We start from the raw sequence: 18999 nt of genomic DNA on the forward strand, positions 1-18999 counted from the left end.
CTGGGTCTAGTTAATTGTGTCAGTGAGCCAATCAGAGAGAAGGATCCTCTCTCAGTCTATCGATAGATAGCCATGGGCAGACATCCAGAAATGTTCTTCAGATTTTTTAAAGCCCACGCTTGTCATTCAGGTTTAGTGAAAGATAGAGGCAGTGTCTCTAAAACTTGTTTTTTAGTCTTGTTATCTACGTATATGTACTATTATCATGTTTTTTCACACTATAGGGAGGGAGTGTAATACACAGTCTACAGGGAAGCAAACCTTTCTATTTTTTTCTACAGGAACAAAATTATTCAAGGAACAAAAGTTAATCCAGCTAGTCCAGAGTTTTCCCGAAAGAAAATGTATATCCTTAAAAAGCAACCGTATACAGTTGATTTCCTGGAAGGATCAAAAAGAACTCAGTTGATTATACAGATGACAATACATACCCATATTTTCCTAACTTAGTTTCACAAACCCTGCTTTCCTGACATATATACACCGATCAGCCATAACATTATGACCACCTGCTTAATATTGTGTGGGTCCCCCTTTTGCCGCCAAAACAGCCCTGACCCATCAAGGCGTGGACTCCACTAGACCTCTGAAGGTGTGCTGTGGTATCTGGCACCAAGACATTAGCAGCAGATCCTTTAAGTCCTGTAAGTTGTGAGGTGGGGCCTCCATGGATCAGACTTGTTTGGTCAGCACATCCCACAGATGCTCGATTGGATTGAGATCTGGGGAATTTGGAGGCCAAGTCAACACCTTGAACTCATGATTCATCAGACCAGGCCACCTTCTTCCATTGCTCCGTGGTCCAGTTCTGATGCTCACGTGCCCATTGTAGGCGCTTTCGGCAGTGGACAGGGGTCAGCATGGGCACCCTGACTGGTCTGCGGCTAAGCAGCCCCATACGCAACAAACTGCGCTGCACTGTGTGTTCTGACACCTTTCTATCAGAACCAGCATTCACTTTTTCAGCAATTTGAGCTACAGTAGCTCATCTGTTGGATCGGACCACACGGGCCAGCCTTCGCTCCCCACGTGCATCAATGAGCCTTGGCCGCCCATGACCCTGTCACCGGTTCACCGCTTTTCCTTCCTTGGACCACTTTTGATAGGTACTGACCACTGCAGACCGGGAACACCCCACAAGAGCTGCAGTTTTGGAGATGCTCTGACCCAGTCGTCTAGCCATCACAATTTGGCCCTTGTCAAAGTCGCTCAGATCCTTACGCTTGCCCATTTTTCCTGCTTCTAATACATCAACTTTGCTGCCTAATATATCCCAACCACTGACAGGTGCCATGATAATGACATTATCAGTGTTATTCACTTCACCTGTAAGTGGTCATAATGTTATGGCTGATTGGTGTATACTCTATATCATATTCCTGCCCAGAAAAAATATGATGTTTAAATTATGCCTAAATGTATTTTATCTTATGCCTATGTTCCTCAGCAACCCTAGGATAGATATTTAATTAATTTGCACAGCAGCAAAAACTTCACAGTGACTTTCCTATCAGTCACATGACATTTATATCTGTCATCTTCATCACAACAGTGGAGATAAAGAAGTAAAAAATTATCTTATGAAGATGGGTCTGCTGAGCTGTGGCCACAGTCCGTTTCCTTTGTGTGCTGGTTAGCAGAAGCAGATAAGTTTCTTTCAGTTTCTCTGGTTTGCAAGGTTGGTAACTCACCCAAGGAGAAGTGGATAACTTATTATTATTTTTTATTTTATTTCTTGGCCCTTATCCAGGGCAACTTACAACATTCTGTGTCTCTCTATCCGAACCTTGTCCTCGGGGCTTTCTGTAAAAATAAGGTGAGGGTAGAAAGGCACATCAACCATGAACATCAATAAATGATCAAATGTATGCACTACCTTGATCTGGTTTTATAGCTAGGCCTTCAGGAACACCAAGAACACATTGTACCCCAAAGGCTCATGGGAAGAGAGAAACAAATATCCTGAGAGGAAGCCCGCCAGTATGCAATTGTAGCCTTAACATTTCAGCCTTGAAGTGCAGACATCTGTTTCCAGATAATTATCATATGGGGCCACTTTTTAATATAAAACATCTGTGCAGAGGGCAGGCACTCAGGTTGAGGGAGGCTGTCCCGAAATGTAAACGTTGACAAGCCTGGGGAATTTTAAGATTTGTCTATTATCTCACAGTAAGAAATCATGAAGAAAAAACTATCGTCATGTAAATATGAATGTTTGTATGGTAGTATAAACAATAATATATTAAAATGGTGTGTTTAATAGCATTTCAAATTGCAGCGGCCGCAGTATTATTTCCCTGGTCGTAGATTTTCTGTACTTTTCAAATACAGATTCATGATTCAGAATTATCTGTGCCCTCCATTGGTATGAAAGTTTTTCATCGGTTCGGCTGCATCACCAGTCGCTATTATAAATGCATATTTTGTTTGTGTGTCTGCAGCAGCATGCGTGTTACACAAAGCAGATGTGGAGTGCCAAACTCATTTAACGTTGTGACTAGTTGGCTCTGGTTTTCAAAATGCTAGGACACGCCACGATAACAGAATTCTGTCAGGCACAGTCTTCATATATGTTTTGCAGCATCACTGCAGGAGTCTAGTTTGGTTTGAAAAATGAAAAAGTCCCGCTGCATATTAATTAATTGTCGGTTTGGAAATAAATAATGCTACTCAGAGTAAAAATTACTTACTAAAGAGCTTCCAGCTAATGGTGCAGCTAATGTATTTACCTGCTGGTTACATTAGAGGCTTCTCCAGTGTGTTGCAGTTCAGCCAACCCTTCCTTTACTGCTAAAAGGATAATAAACACATAAGATGGGATGGGGAGGTACTTTCTTTCACTATAATTGTCTCCCCCCCTTCCCCAGCCGTAGTAGTTTAAAGCTGCCAGAGGAGTTGTTTCTCCTGACACACCCCACGTTGTGTAAACACTGCGGCCTGGACACAGTCAGGAAGGAAGGCAGCTTCAGCTTCCAAATGGTAAGGGACTGTGGTCCCAGATTAGTGCGATGACAAACAAAAAGGAAAAAAAGAAGAAAGAAAGGTGTGTCTGTATCTCTGAGCTGCTTCTAAAATGAATCGCAAAGGATGTGCCTCCTCTCAGGAAGCCCGTCTGCCGGGAGTCCACACACACACCACTACACCGGACTGTCAACTGAGCGAGATAACGAAGCCGGAGACTCGAATGGATCACTCACTAGACGACCTCGTAACTGCAGAGGGAGAGAGAGAGAGAGAGAGAGAGTGGTGCCTCCAATCCAGCCAGTGCGAAATTAGCTCATCCATTTACTCATGTTTCTCTTTCCTCTGCCACTTCTCTTCGATAGGGCTCCTTGCCTTGGGTCGGATGGACTGTGGCATCGCCCACCCCCGCTGGCTCCAAGCAGGCGGGTGTGTTCTGTGCCAGGACCATTTGTGCCCACTCACTTGCTCTGTATGCGGAGTATACATTTATAAAGTGCCTCAGAAGTAGGACAGCGAGGACAAGTTATTTGAAATGTATTCCTATGAGAAAAGCTGTGCTTTGATAGTACAGTTTGTGTAGTGGTATGGCTATACTTATGGCTATTATATTACTATTGTATTTTAGTGTGATATAGCTGGGATGTTGCTCCTGCATTCTAGTACGTATTTTATAATACAACCCCAAATTATGTATAATTTCAAAGGACGTATTTGCATTCTCATTTTAAGATATTTTCCTTTCAACAATCATGTTCTGAGTTTGCCGAGTTTGTATCAAAACCATCCATTCCTGCGTGCCTCTACTAAAAGATCAATCAAGCAAATCAAATGAACTCAGATGAAAAAATAATGGCATGAGATCTTGCACGCATTCCCCTCCAATTCCAAGAAAAAAACTGCATATGTTTTCGGACTAGTTTGCTAGGATTTTTTGCAATTAAAACACATCTGGCGCATTTTGCACATTTGGAAAAGTAAGGGGCTGACTGAAGACTTCAATAGGCTGCGTTTAAGATGCTGCCTTGACATATTGCAAGAGAATAATGTTGCAAGAGCCAAAGTTTAATCTCTAATCTCCTTGCTGTGCAATATATATTTCTAAGTCACTGTTCCATCATGTGGCTGCCAGCAAAGCATATGGCTTTTCTGTTTTGCATGTCTCCAGGCTAGACTGGAAACGATGATTTCTCAGTTATTAAAGCTAAGAAAAACTGTGAGGCCATCCAATCTTCGTATATTTCTCGGGAAACATTTACACTCTGGATCAGAATTGTGAAACATTAGCCCTGGGGAAGTGTTTAACTGAGAAAACGGTTCATTGACTGCGTTGTACAATTGGGTTATGTAACATCTGTAAAGCAATGAGTTTTACACATTGAGAATTAACTCTCCTGTTTGTCAAAATAAACGCTCACTTTTTTCTGCTTCTATCTGTGAAATTATCTGTTGGTTTAGTCTTTCTTCCAGCTGAATCCACTTAATCTGATATGGCTGTTGAAAGTCATGTTAACAATACCGCATTTATACACGAACGTTCATTTCTTGCATAATACTTGTCTGCACAATATAACGGTTTCATTAACGTGTTCATCTTGGAATGTACGTCATGCACTATCAATTCTAGTTTTGGTTTTTATATTAGTAACACCAGATAGTCTCTATAAAACATTCACAAGCATTACAGTTAAGTGCTTCTCTTTAATACCTGGAAGGTACCACGTTTTGCCCCTCACAGTATCCTTTTAACAGACATTTTCTACAATGATTAGTCCAAGGGGTGAAAACTACAGAACAATCACACTAATGCTGTAATGCTCTAACAGAACTGTTGTTTTAATGCCTGCAAGCTCTTTAAATAGGGACCTTACTGGGCCAGCTGCTCTTCTAAGAACCATACACAATTCCCAGTATATTAAAGTCACCTCGCTGCAGATAACCACGCTGTAGTGTGAGGTTATATAAACTAATCGAAAGCAGAAATTAGAAATAAAGCATACTGGTGCAGTTTTTAATTATTCTCACACACTCTCGACCCTTGTAGGAATGCAAAGGTTCAAACCTGGTAAAAATTGATACATCTACAAGACATTTAGGTCCGTGTTCCTCTTTGAAAGTGTTTGTTTTTCAAGCTGATGTGGACCCAACCAAAAATACCAGCTCCTCACATGAGCGAACAGCTTGGTCAGAGAAAGGACCCAGAATCTCCCTGGCAACCAAACATTGATAGAAAGCATAGCAACAGTTCCTCATTTTTTGAGACTTGGCACTTCTGAAACATACACTTGGCAACCTGTCGCTGTATTAAGTTGATTAGGTATTCAACATGTTTTACTTCTTTATATACAGTATATATCTACAGCCCCGAAACAAAATAAGAGACCACTTCAAAATTATCAGTTTCTCTGGTTTTACTATTTATAGGTATGTGTTTGGGTAAAAATTAATATTTTTGTTTTATTCTAACATTTCTCCCCAATTCCAAATAAAAATATAAATGGAATGGAATGGCTCCCATACATGTAGAGATGCTGATTTAAGAAAACAATGCAGTGGTCTCTTAATTATTTCCAGAGTTGTATATACTGTATATAAAAAGAACAAGAGCTGTGTTTTCTTCTTCCATAATATAGCATTTCAAACATCAGGGAGAAAATGTAGCATGACATTTTGCCTCTTAAGTTCAATTAGTGATTTGTTTCAACCACAGCAATATCCATTAAATGACAAAGAGCTATGAAAGCCAAGATCCTTCATTTTAAATACTGCAAGTCATTATATGCTGAATGCATAGATTTAGAGCCAAATATATATACCTTATCAATGGGATTAGTATTTGTTCACTAACGGCTCAATTTCAATTGACCAAAACCTGTGGAAAACTCACCACAGCATTCCAAAAAAGGTGAGTTACTAATTTCTGTGTGTGTGGAGATTGGTTTCTGATTAGTTTATGTTTTTAGCATAATTAACCCATTATATATATTTAAAAAATCTACCAAATATTGATCTAACCCCTTTGGCTCTCACCAAAGAAAGAGAAGTCCAATCAACACGCCCTAAACGAGATCTTCACTCATCTCTGGACAATACTCTGTTATCTGCATAAGTCTAAGTAGATGATTTGGGAAACTCAATTTCAGAAGACAGAAAAACTTGATTAATGTTTTGAGTCAATCCCAATAAAGTCAACAAAGATGGGATCTTTCTGTGAACAAGAGGAAATCTCTTCTTAGAGCTTCCAGAGAGCATATTGCTCATAAGATTTTACATTTGATCCTAAACGCAGAGGGAATTGTTCCAGAGTATGGGGTGTTTTTGATACTTCCCCTTTCTCTGCCTTATACATCTGTCAGAAAATATAGAAATATGTATGAGGCACATTTTCTCAGAGCACAAGCATTGAATGAATTAAATGAAACCTTACCCTGGTTTTTAAAGTAAAAATATAACTGTAGGAAACTGAAAATGGAGTTGTCATCTAGCCTGACAGACCTAAACCAAATAAAAACTTTGACCTGCCCGTAAATCCTTAAAAACAAACATATACCCTACTGTGGTTTCTCCTCAAGAGTGCTACAAATTTAAGTTTTTATCATTTAGATAAAAAACATACCCCAGGAGTACAATCGCCTGCTGAGTTAATTGTCCTTCTGCAATAGGTTGACACCAGAGGGCATGAGTGAACTGCAGATATCAATTAACCTGCACTTTACTTCTCTCTCCAGACCTCCAGGACTTCCCTTTAACATCTGATGTGAGGCCTGGATGTTACAGGAGCCTTGATCTTCCATGAGCAGAAACACACGTCTGCCACTGGATATTTCTGCTGATGGATTGTCAAGGTCTTTAGGTCGAAATTGAAGGAATCGCTTGGATTTCAGAGTCGTGTCAACATCATAATAAGCCTTGAAGTACAGAAATACCAGTCTAGCTGCCTGTGCCTTCCTCGTTTTTTTTGGAGTGTAATGAACGGGTGTTTAGTTGGGACACTCCTACTTTGTGGTGACTTCAAAGGCTTGAGAATTTCTGTGACACTTATTTTCCAATCATATTAACACTTAGACAACTGAACCCCAACCGATACAGCTCCTGATGTTGAGGTATGGCACAGAAAATACCTCGGTCTAAAGAGAGACTTTACCAGGTGAGGTTACCACCCATGAGCACCTCTCTCATGGATGCACATACTTGCACAAATGCACCCATTCAAATGCATATAATCTCCATGGGGAGAGAAGGGTGTCTGGAGTCAGTCCAAGTGCGCTCCTAAACAGGATCTGAACCAGTAACCCTGAGACGCGGAGGCAATAGTGCTATCTGACCAAGAACCAACAACAGCCTCTTTTGGCTTCCTCCATGCGGAACTGCCAGACAGCAACACAGAGCCTTAGCACGGCGGCTCTGTGGGCGGCCCACACGTCATGTCACTGTAGGAGGCCTATGTAAATACATGCTCCTCAGATGGGTGGTGAACTCTTTGCTTGGAGATGGATGAGGGGCCATGAAAGAAAAAAAAATGAGAGAGGAGGAGAAAGGGCCATCGCAGCCCAGGTCAACGTTCATTCATCCCTCCCATAACAAGGTCCTGTCATTCCTCTGAAGCTGACACACACTTCACCTCCCTTAACCGAGTTGTTTTAGGATTTCATTTCACCAGGCGATGTATTTCTACATGAGATCTGCCAAGTGGAATCTATCTTTAACATATAAATCAAAGTTATTTGAAAGTTATTACGGTAACTTTTCTGAAACTTGAATATGGTGTTGTTTTACAGCTACTACAGAAGTAATGCTTTATAAATGTGAAATTGGGTTAATTTATGCCCATCCATCACTGAATTTATCAACTGCAAAACATGTGTGAGCGTTAATGTTTGGTGAGTGTGAGTGTTGACATGGAGCTTCTCTGTATGCTTCATCTCACAGGAGGAGATAATACCGTTAAGAAGACAACATCTCATTGTGGTCAAGGATTTGAACTCGTAAGTGTGGCTCCAATTCCCCTGTTCAAGCTCCTAATGCTGAGAAGTCCAGAAGAGGTACAAGGGTATATTTTACAGGGCCAGACCATGGTTATTCATTTATCATGTCCCAAGAGAAAATATAAAGTTACAGGCTGCTGTCCGAGTTTTCTGTGGACTGTCGTTCACAATCCTGATGCAAAAGCTTTCATACCCCTAAGTGCTAAGTGCTTTATAAAAGTTCCGTCTGGAGCTTAACGTTGTTGTCGTTGTGGTTGTTTCTTACAATCAGAAGGGACTTCTACTTGAAATTATTGAAAATCATTTTTAATCTTTTCTTTCCCTGTCTTAGAATAACATATTGTTTTATAGATCCTAATGGATTCCGAATAATCGCATTAGAAACACAAAACTAAGGTTCATTATTAAAGCAATCATACTCCATAAAGCACAAAACTATGCACTCTACAAAAAAATGTATTGCATGTTACACAGGTAGTGTGCAAACAGGGATGATAGTTTCATTTTTTGTGTTTTTTTAAATAGTTTTTCTAAAATAACACCCTGTTGTGTGTTTCTATTATAATTACCGTTTTAAATAGTGTTACAATTATTACAACAAGAAGTGAAATTGAAAAGTCATTGTTTACAAACATTGCTTTAAGGAAGAAAAGTGTGTCAATCCCGCAAAAAGGACCAACATATGTTATACATGTAAACCAACAGATGCTAAAGCAATGCCAGATTTTATTATTGTTTAATTGCATTACATAACTGGTGCCAACGGCAATATTTTAGTTGAACTTGACAAATTTAAGAACAACCCCTCTGAGTTTGAGACAGGGGGTTGGGAGAGGGCGGCCCTGGAATTCACCACAGCTGTAGGGAAGGAGGTTTTCCCAGGAGGCGGCAGCTCGTTTGAGACAAGTTCAAGAATGTTGTAGGAGCCAAACTGGGGGCCTCTTCTCAGCACCTCCCTCCACTCTCAGACCCCTCCCACATGACCCACCCCACTAAAAAAACACTGTACAGCAGTGGTGTAGCCCACCCCCCTATAAAACTGTACACTCTGCAAAAAATTACATTAAAAAAATCCAAGTAATATGTATGTATTAAAAATCACATATTCTGCGACCGTTCTCAGGGTAAGTTTACCACAGGAATGTTCGAGGCCGATTCCATATTTATGTTACACTCTCCTACGACTGGAAATGTATTTCTTTCATGCATTATCTTCCTGATCTTGCTTGCCGAGCATCCATGTCAGACTGCGCTTTTATCATGACGAAGGACGTGTTGCATATCACAGCATATCACAGCCTTCATACATTCTAAATACATAGCACTGCGTTGTACCAGATAAACAACAGCTATATCTTTCAATTAGTGACATGCAAATAATTAAAAGTGTCATATTTTCTGATATAGCTGTTATAAAAGCTGAATTTGCAAACCCTTGACATACAAACTCTTTTACTATAATATATAACTCGATCTTGATTAAATTTAAACTCAATTTTAAATCCTGTTTTTATAGCTTAAATAATTAGTTTGTAGTGTAATGTTACACTTATGCTGAGGCAGCACGAAAGAGCTGCTCAAAGTACTCTATTTGACTGCATTTTTCTTTTAATTAGTTAAGGTAGTGAGACCTGTAGTTGCTGCATATAGTGTGAAAGCGATCAGCACATGGTTTTGAACTCGGTACAAACAGCGGTTTTATACCCTTGTTCTCAGCAGGCTCCGCAGGTCCAAGCAGCTCAAAGCGACGAGCTGCAATTCCCGCACTCTCCACCAGGGGCGTGCGCTCTGCCGGCCAGCTGGATCAGTCAGGGCAGTGGAGCGCAGTGTTGCACAAGACGACAGCTTTTCCATTCGCGCAGCCATTAAGCACTGCAGAGAGAAACAGCACATACAAACGTCAAACATGTGAGCAGGGAGGGATTGCACTTAGCAATGTGATGAAACTAATACAGAAATGTTTCTATTTATAGGCACTCTTACAGTAGGTGATGCAACGGCGGGAGGCTGTAAAGAGGTCTTCTGAGAAGTTATATATATATATATATATATATATATACTTTTAATGATGGACATATTGCATTGTTTGACAGGTCTGGTGACTTTTGCCACATTACGAAGAGCACTGAGTTGCATGTATTTATGCTTTACAAAGTGTTGAAACATTGAAGTCAGGGGAGTGACGGGGCCAGTGGATACTTTTTCCCAAGAAAGGCATTTGCAATTAGAGTAATAAAATCTGATTTCAAACAAAGTGATTGGTGCTCTGCCAGCATGTACATTTCTGAAGAACATGCATCAACCCAGTGGCATTCTCAGGAATGATAACAATAAAGTAACCAGCACAGATAAAGTATGAGGAGAGATTACTTTTTTGGCAGCAGTGCAACTTTTTGACTGTTTGGGGAAAGACTCCTCTCGCTGGATTATATATGATATTGTGAAGTGGTTGGAATGGAACCTTTTATCTTCACATGATCTGTATTTTATCTTAGGGGCCATTTTGAAATCACAAAATATACAGGTAAGTTGTTTTTACAAAGAAAAAAGAGAAACGTTCTTTACTATCAGTGCTGTATATGTGTTGAAGGAGTTTTTAAGTAACTCAAAGACAGGTGCAACAAAGGCTAACAAGACCAGTATCTGCCCCTTGTGGGAGGTGTTTGGAGAAGCCAGCAGGTCATGTTGACAGAGAATTGTAAATCTATTGACCCAGCTCTGACTCTCCTCTCCCTTTTCTATAGGCAACCCCCTTCTGGGCCGGTCGGGCGCACAGGACTGATTATTTTCGATATGTATTAGTTACGTACGCTGCAGCCACACACCAGCCAATCTCAACACATATTTTCTAAATATAGTCCTATTAATTAATTTCTGTCAAATTTCCCCCTGCCAAGAGACAGGATTTCGATTGTTAGTTCGTGCCCATACATGGGTCCTTCCCAGCCCCTCCTGTCCTATTACAGATGAGGCAGAGGAACTGTTGATGTTCTGCACAGCAGTTCAAACTTAGTAACTTTAGTGCTGCAGATCAACAGTCCAACAACAGTTATAAAAACCCTCCTACTTTCAACACGTGAGGGAGACAGCTGAATGTATATTTAGCATTTTGGTGCATAGTGTACCATTGGATATCACAATCCTACTACTACAAATAATACTACTACCGCTACTACTGTTATTATTATTATTAAAAACTATATAGTTCTGTCCTCTGCTGTTGACAGGGCCAACCTTATTCTATGTATTTAATTTTGGCTCGGTTCATTGTCAGGTGATTTATGATTTGATTATGTGCTCCACACATGGGGCGGAGGAGGGGGCGAAACACACCACAAGGGGATTTTGAAGGGCGGCAACACAGACAGGCATTCTGCAAACGCCTAGCCCTCCTCCCCCACCAGCCCCTCGCTCGCTGGATCCCCACCACTCTGGCTCGAAATGCACTTTAGACCAGCAGGTTGCTTTAATGCATTCCAGATTTCTTAATTATTTCTTGGACGGCCTACAAACCACTCCTAGAATTGGCGGGAAGGTCCTTGACAGCACTCGGCACTGCAGAGAGGTCCGGGAACGCCATCATGTGGTTTGAGTTGGTATCACATGAATATAAAAACTAGAAACATACAGGTACTTTGAAATGCTTGAAAACAAAGTCCTCTCCTCTGGGATGAGGTCAGTAGCTAAACCATATATATGTTTAATGGTCTTTAGACAGTAATGGTATTGTAAGACAGCATTTCACAGTGAAGTGACCCTAAGCACACAATACAGCTGCCACTAGAATCAGTACCAGAATAATCCTGAGTTAATAGGGTCATAAAAGTGTTATGTTATGTTCAATATTAGTGTGCCTCTTTTTCGGAAACTGTAATTACACTTCATAAAACTTTGGACACTGTAAAAAACCTGCAAATGTACAAATGTAAAATACATGTATTTATTATGTATGTATATATGTATTTATGTAATTAATTAATTGAGAAAGGATTACTCAAGTGCTGTGGAGTGTTATGTTGTGTGCAAGAGAAGGTTCTAGCCCACCTTACCATCAATATTGAAAAACACGTAAGAGAAAATGTATTTGCGAGTTGTCTCTGGGTCGGAGAACATGGAACGCCACTCCAAAGCACTTACATGAGCCTCTCTTTTCCATTCCTTCAGAGCAACATGATGTCATCTTCTGGTCAGTTCTTGTAATGCTGCTGGGAACTCCTCGGAGCGCTGGTCAGCCCACTTTGAGCACCGTCTGTTCATTTGGAAGCAATAAACTGCACAGCATTTCTGTGGCTTTTTTTTGTATTGTTGTCAGCTCTGGTCACCCTGGTTTAAACAACAAAGCAAATTAACAACAGCAAATAAACAACAGCAGTATGCATCTAGACCTTTTCTGTATTCCTAAGACTTACATACACACCAGTCTAACCAGTGGTGAACTCCAGAATGGTCAAACACAAACTGTGCTGGGTGTATCTTTTGTAGGAGTGTGAGTAAGTTAAGGTTAGGTTTCCTCTGACGTTGGTTCTGTATGTTGTGCTCAATGATGAACACCAGATTGATTTACTGTTTCCCACTTTATGTTTTTGCACATTACACTTGAAACAAAATAATTATTAGCAGCTAGACACTGTACTGTATCCATGCTTTTCGATATCTTGTGTTGCCACAATGTTAGTTAATCAGAAGGACTACAAAGTCAAATCCCAACACAGCGACTCCCTGACAAAAACTCTCAACTACAGTGCTGTGGCTCATGCGGTATATTTTAACCGCATTTTCTGTGTTTGAATTAAACAGACCATTTTAGTTGCTAGATTTGGAAACTGATCTATCTAACTGTTACAAAAGCACAAAATGCACAAAAAGTCATGTTTGTGAGATGAAATCCTTCCAGCACAATACAAAATATTTCAGCCATACACTGACTGAAAACAAAACAACAGCACATTCATTTAAACTCTGGGACAATGATACTATTATTGTTTCCATAACTGTGATGTTATTTATTCTGTTTTGTATTGTGTGTGAGTTGCCTGATCTTATTTGTGGCCAACCTTTGTCAAATAAAGGCTGCTGTTTTCAAGCAGGCATCTTGCCCAAATATTGGAGGTAAACAGATGAGCAGAGAAGGCACTCCACCCTGTTTAAGTAATTTGTCTGCATGTCACCCACGGCCTTCCCACCCAGTCACATCTGGGCTCGAGCACCTCAGCAGCTCCAGTGTTTATACCTCTGCTTCCTCTGTTACTAGAGAGCTCTCAGCTGCCTGATGCCATAATACCTCGCAAAACACCGAGCTTCACTTCTGGGTGGAGGCTGCTGAGGCTACGTTCAACTGCACCGTGTGAACATTTAAAAGCATTTCCTTTCCAAAGCAGAAAAAAACAAAAGCACAAGCCAAAGATTCACCGCCTAGGTCTTTGTGTCACTCTGAAACCATTTCCTTTCTGAGGACACCTGGCTGTTGTTCCTGCACAACCCTTTCCACAGTCCTCCTCGATCACACGGGCGGGGAGAGTGTCACGGAGAGGACAAGGTTGCAGCACTGTCGTGTGGGTTCCTCCCAGGGGTGCTCTACTGTGCTGTTCACACACACAAATGTAGTAGATTCACTTTGCTAAAATGCAAGGGAGATGTTGCCGCTAAATACCAAAATTAAAAACATTGGGGCTTTTTTTTAATATTCCTAAATCATAGTATAGTGTAAATCCCTTGAGCAGACAAACAGAAAAGCAATGATCACTTGGGGAAAGAGTGGTATTTTACATCAAGCACATTATATATAGGTATACAGCAAATCGACTAAGACAAAACATGTATATTATGTCTTTGCTATTGAATACATTTTACAGTATTTGGCAATGTTACTATGAAACTGACTGAGGCCAGTAGATGGGTGGAGTAATTATTATATCACTTTTTGGATAAACACGATGATATTACACTGCCAGTAAAGGAAGTTAACATCTGTGTAACACCACCATCTAGTGGCCACTGTGTGTAATAACATTATTCCCGTTGGTGGGTCATTCCAATGTAAACTGTACAGTAAATCTAATCAGGGGCCTTGATTCCCAAGACACAAATAACCCTCATAAACACATTTGCACCCACGTGTCTCCTCAACGACATATATATGTATAGAAAAAAGTGGACAGTAATGGCATCTGAAGATATTTAAAAAAGAAAAAGTTTCTTGTTTGTTTTTATTAGACAAATGATACAAGTATTGGTTGAAATGAACAAACAGTATTGAAAAGCAACAAAGGCTGATTTTTTTCATGGACCTGATCTATAAGTTAAGTTGCCAGAATGGAGGTGGGCACGTCCTTTAGAAGAAGCAGGGATGAAATGTCAAGATATATGATGAGGGTCTCACCACCCGTACCAGACATAAACAGTTTCTGTGCCCGTTAGTGGGTGATTAAATATGATCAGCTCAGCCAGCGAGAGGACAGACACCTTGTTGTTTAAGTATCATTGTGCGTTCCAGGGGATTAGTCAATTTCGTCCTCACAGGAATTTATTAATGTACTGATTTATTTACTTTCCAGGTGGGGGGGGGGGGGGGGCAGTGTTTTAAATAGTCTTTCATTTCAAGGCATTTCAAAGTGCTGGACAATATATTAAAAACAGGAAAGGAGTGATACAGCTAACCAGGAGAAATAGCACATGAGAAAAGATATGCATGTGTCTGGTGCATTAGGGTCAAGTAAATGTGGGTGCAAGAGAAGAGAACAAGAGAAGGCCTGGGTACAGAGTCTGAGAATACACAGATTTTGGCGCACACAGAGGACCCCTGTCCAAGGGGCGTGGGCTACAGGCAGGTTTGTTGTGATTTAATTTGTGGTTTTATATGAAGAATGAATGTCCGTTTTTCAGTTTAAATAAATTAAATCTACAAAGAAGGCTATGACCAAAGCTCTTTGTAACAGACATCCATCCTTGGTATGATGATGCAAAACAAAACAAGCAGGTTGTGATTAAAGCTAGCGTAAATCAGCCACCCTTCCTCCCTTGCCCTGTGTAATATGCAGGCTTTAATTAACATCACCACAACAAAATGCAATGGCAGTTCAGTGCATATGTATACGTCATTCCCATATTTCTTACTGCCTCTCTGTGTTTATATGGCATGCACAGTCGACATGCTAAGCACACGTTTTACAGAAAACAGCCCAGCACCTGGACTATAATAGCTACAACTCAGCCCACTCACATTCACTTCTTTGGATGCTTATATGAATCAGTGTGAGACATTCACTTCTCTACGCCCACTATGCTGGTTTAAAAAAAGGATTTTCTTGTCTCCTAAAGGGGGCTGAGGTCATTCAGAAATTCTCCATAATACATCTTAGGGAATTACCTGAATATGGGAACAAATTCCGCTTTGCTTTCTAGGGAGGAGTAATGCAAAACAAACAAAAAGTAGAAGACGTAGATATCTGAAATGTTGGAAAAGTAAAAAGTTCCCAGTGTGTAGTGCAAAGTTTTTTGTGTCGTTTTTAAACTCACAAAACATCTCTGTACCACAGCAGTGAAAGCGAGTTTCAGATTCAGAAAATGCACCTTTCTCAGACAGACAAGACAGATATCGAACAAATTACATTTCAGCCGTCGAGCACGTTTCTCAATTTAGCAGTCTTTGTTTTTAATCAGTGCCTAAACCAAGGAATACATATAACAATAAAATAAATAAATCTTTGAATAAATAAATACATAAATACATACATATTTACTACTGTTTTAGGCCATGGGGAATCATAATATTCAAACCCTATCTATCTCTATGCAGTATTACTTTAATCTGAAAATTTCAGCAGTGTTACTTTGCACAAACAAGGGTTGTTATCCACAACCTTTGCTGCTATGGCATCACTTTGTAAGGACACAGTTTTGATGTGGCATTGCGTGATGTCATATGGAGGTAATAAATTCAAACTCCTATTGTGTGACACTACTAGGTACCAGTCTGACATTAAATCAGTATGTTTTCATAACTGGTGGCAGAGGAAAACTAAACTAAGTCTGTTTAATACTGTTACACAATAAAAAAATCCCGTAAGCCAGTGTGCCATTTAAATTTGTTACATCTCTTTGGCAACAATGAACTTATAATATTGGATATTTGTTTCCATAAATATCATTTTCAAATCATTTTCTTATCTTTTTTCTTTTTCTTTTTTTACAAAAATAGTATAGACTGCAGTTAAACGTCTTCTATCCTAAACTATTACATCATATGAAGTCCATAAAAGGCAAACAGAAATACATATTGTTGTTTTGTGGGTAGAATAAATACTAGAACAGCAACCTCGGCACAGTTACCGCGTTACTTGAGTGTAACTAGGGGAGTGGAGGCTGTGTGGCATTTCTCTCTGTGGAATTAAAAGTTTACATTTTAACCTTCTGAGTGGAGAGAGTTTACATCAATTTAAAGTAAAAATACATTAACTTGGGACAAAGGTGGAAGGCCATATGTTTCAGAGGGATCATCTCTGATTCTGAATAAAATAATCTGTACTGTGTCTGTTTGGGGATCCTAAAAAAGTAAACAAACGTGAATAATAATGTTGAGATTCCAGCTCGTCTGTGACACACATGTGGAGTGTATTGGTTTTAAAACAATATGCCAGAACAGCGTATCTAAAACACTGATTCTGACATGAACTCATTTGATTCCCTCATGTAGAAACTAACACTCAAATTGTGATAAAAAGCGATACTTGATACAGTGAGGGCACTAGATGTTTCTTGTTTGTTTGTTTGTTTCTGCCTTTAAGCAAATGACATGACAGAAAGCTATCCTATTGAAAAACCTGGAACGGGTTCTGAATTCAACCCATGCAAAGCCTGACTCAGGAGCCACAGTGAAGTCCAGGAACCAGTCCATACTGCCTGTCCCAATCCACCCTGTGGCCCACAGGTCAGGTATTGAAAGTGTCTGTAAATGCGTTTCCACCCTGACCACTCTGGATCCAGTCGAGGTTGGGGAAAGCTGAATTCCTGGAGTCTCTTCTTGTGGTATTTCTTCTTCTTCTTTTATGCAACCAGTGTTGGGAATCACAGACTACTCAGAAACCACAGGAAATAATCACAACATTTGGGAATACACAATTCAAACTAAGGCGAGAAAAATAAGGCAGGAATATCAAATCCCACACACTATCCTTAACCTATGAAAAAATACTGTGGTATTACCAAATATATTATTTTACCCAAGTATTCCCAATTTGATTCACAGAAGAGTTCCTGAAAAAGGAACCACATTCAGCAAATGTTGAACAGTTTCTTCTGGAAGTCTTTCTCGGCCTCTAATACGCACAGACTGGAAAGCTTTTAAACTGACTACAGCTTCTTCTGGTTCATTTTCTCTCAAAGGTATGCAAAGTAATACATCATTTGGCAAACAAACCTACTTTTACTCCAACATCAGAGTGTTCCTCACTTGGGACTTTGGACTCAATTTAAGTCAGACTGCAGAATTTCTGTAGCTATCAATAACAAAACTTTCCCCTTTGAGTCAATAATCATCCGTAGAAAGACTACTAAATCTGGAAGAGACACCGGCGAGATTTGGCACCTCCTAGTCATCAGAGAGAACACAAATCTTTCCACTGTGGAAATGTCACTTCTCCCAAGATCTCCGGGTCAGGGCTGTGTCCTCTGCCGGTTCCTAAAGTGAGACGGGCGCGTAGGGTGTCGAACTGAATAGCTGCCAAGCTGAATGGCTGGCTGTAACAGTCTGGTGCCGGGCCTGGGTGTGCCCGACAGGTACAGCGATGTTCCCCAGCAGCTGATGAAGTGATCGTGTGCAGCTGTGAAAGTAAACTCAGTGTGGCTCTTCTTTTTGTTATTGTTGCTCTCGTCAAAGAAAAGAAAAAATCTGTTACAAATGAGCTTTAATGTTCTGCGACACGTTAAGTTACCTGCATATAAGTTATATATATATATATATATATATATATATATATATTCATCATATATATATTTTATATAATTATATATAGATTTCATTTTTTCTCTTCTGATTTTTTTGTTTGTTTTCTGCTTTCAGTTCATTCTTTTGCACTCTTGAGTGTCTGTAACCCCCACACTCCCGCCCTTTGAGAGCACAACAGGGGCTTGGGATCATTTGTGTACACGAGCATGAAGAGGCACAGTCCAGGGTCCGGGACCGAGGTGGACCCCCCTCCCCTTCAATGCTGAGGCCAGTCTGTACAGAAAGGGCCTGGGATGCTGACTCCCTCCCTTGATCTGTGGTTCACTCTCTCTCCCCATCTTCGCTGCTCCCTGAAAGACAAACAGAAGACAGTGGCAGATGGACATTATAATGTGAGTTTTCAGATTAAACTGCCTATATGAATGTTACTCGTAACCAAGACACATGCAATACGTGATTTGTCTTAAAATGCAAATCCTGAAGAAAAATTGAATTTCATAATAAATCTGAGACAGGCTGACCTCCCACGGAGTCGATGTCGGAGTCAGACACGTGTGTGATGGAGAATCGGGACACGCTGGAGGGTGATACAGTGAAGCGGGAGTACTGCACTGTGGATCCCATCGGTTTGGGTTCAGGGGTCAGTGTGGTCAAGCCGGAGGTCACAGGAGTATCCAGGGGGGGCATCATAGAGGAGGAGACCGGCATCAATGGGAAATCATCGTCCCATTCAAACCCTCCACCTGAACAGAGAGAGAGAGAACAAGAGAATCCTTCAACACAGAGACGTATACAACTAAACTCTTTGATGTGTTGTGTTGTGAAAGACCTGCTTCTACAGGGTCCAATCCATCCTCTCACCACGTTAAATATAATAATCTTCTGCCTCCTGGGTTAGGAAATAGAGGTGACGTTCATCGCTGACTATTTCAACATCTCCTCCCCTCAAACCTACTGGATGATTAGAACCATATGAGTCACAAAGGACTGAATTTCCGTGTCTTAAAATTGTATGTTCATGAGATAAGTAGATATGTGACAGTTTCTTGGAACCTAAACCCTGGGAAAGAGACCCTCATTGTTAAAAAAACATCAACTCTCGATTGCTTC

At 40.4% G+C, this 18999-nt stretch overlaps 1 protein-coding gene across 1 annotated transcript in view; it reads right to left on the bottom strand.

Annotated features, from left to right (window-relative positions):
- Positions 1-14118: 14118 nt before the first annotated feature.
- Positions 14119-18999, bottom strand: part of aatkb (apoptosis-associated tyrosine kinase b) — a 44949-nt gene continuing 40068 nt past the window's right edge. Inside the window, exons 13-14 of the mRNA XM_066704386.1 lie at positions 18411-18632; positions 14119-18239 (exon numbers count right to left, since the gene is read on the bottom strand). Coding sequence (XP_066560483.1) covers positions 18211-18239; positions 18411-18632 — 251 coding nt within the window. The 3' untranslated portion in view covers positions 14119-18210. The remainder of the gene's footprint in view (positions 18240-18410; positions 18633-18999) is intronic.

This window comes from Amia ocellicauda, chromosome 5 (genome assembly GCF_036373705.1).
Source record: "Amia ocellicauda isolate fAmiCal2 chromosome 5, fAmiCal2.hap1, whole genome shotgun sequence".
NCBI lineage: Eukaryota > Metazoa > Chordata > Actinopteri > Amiiformes > Amiidae > Amia > Amia ocellicauda.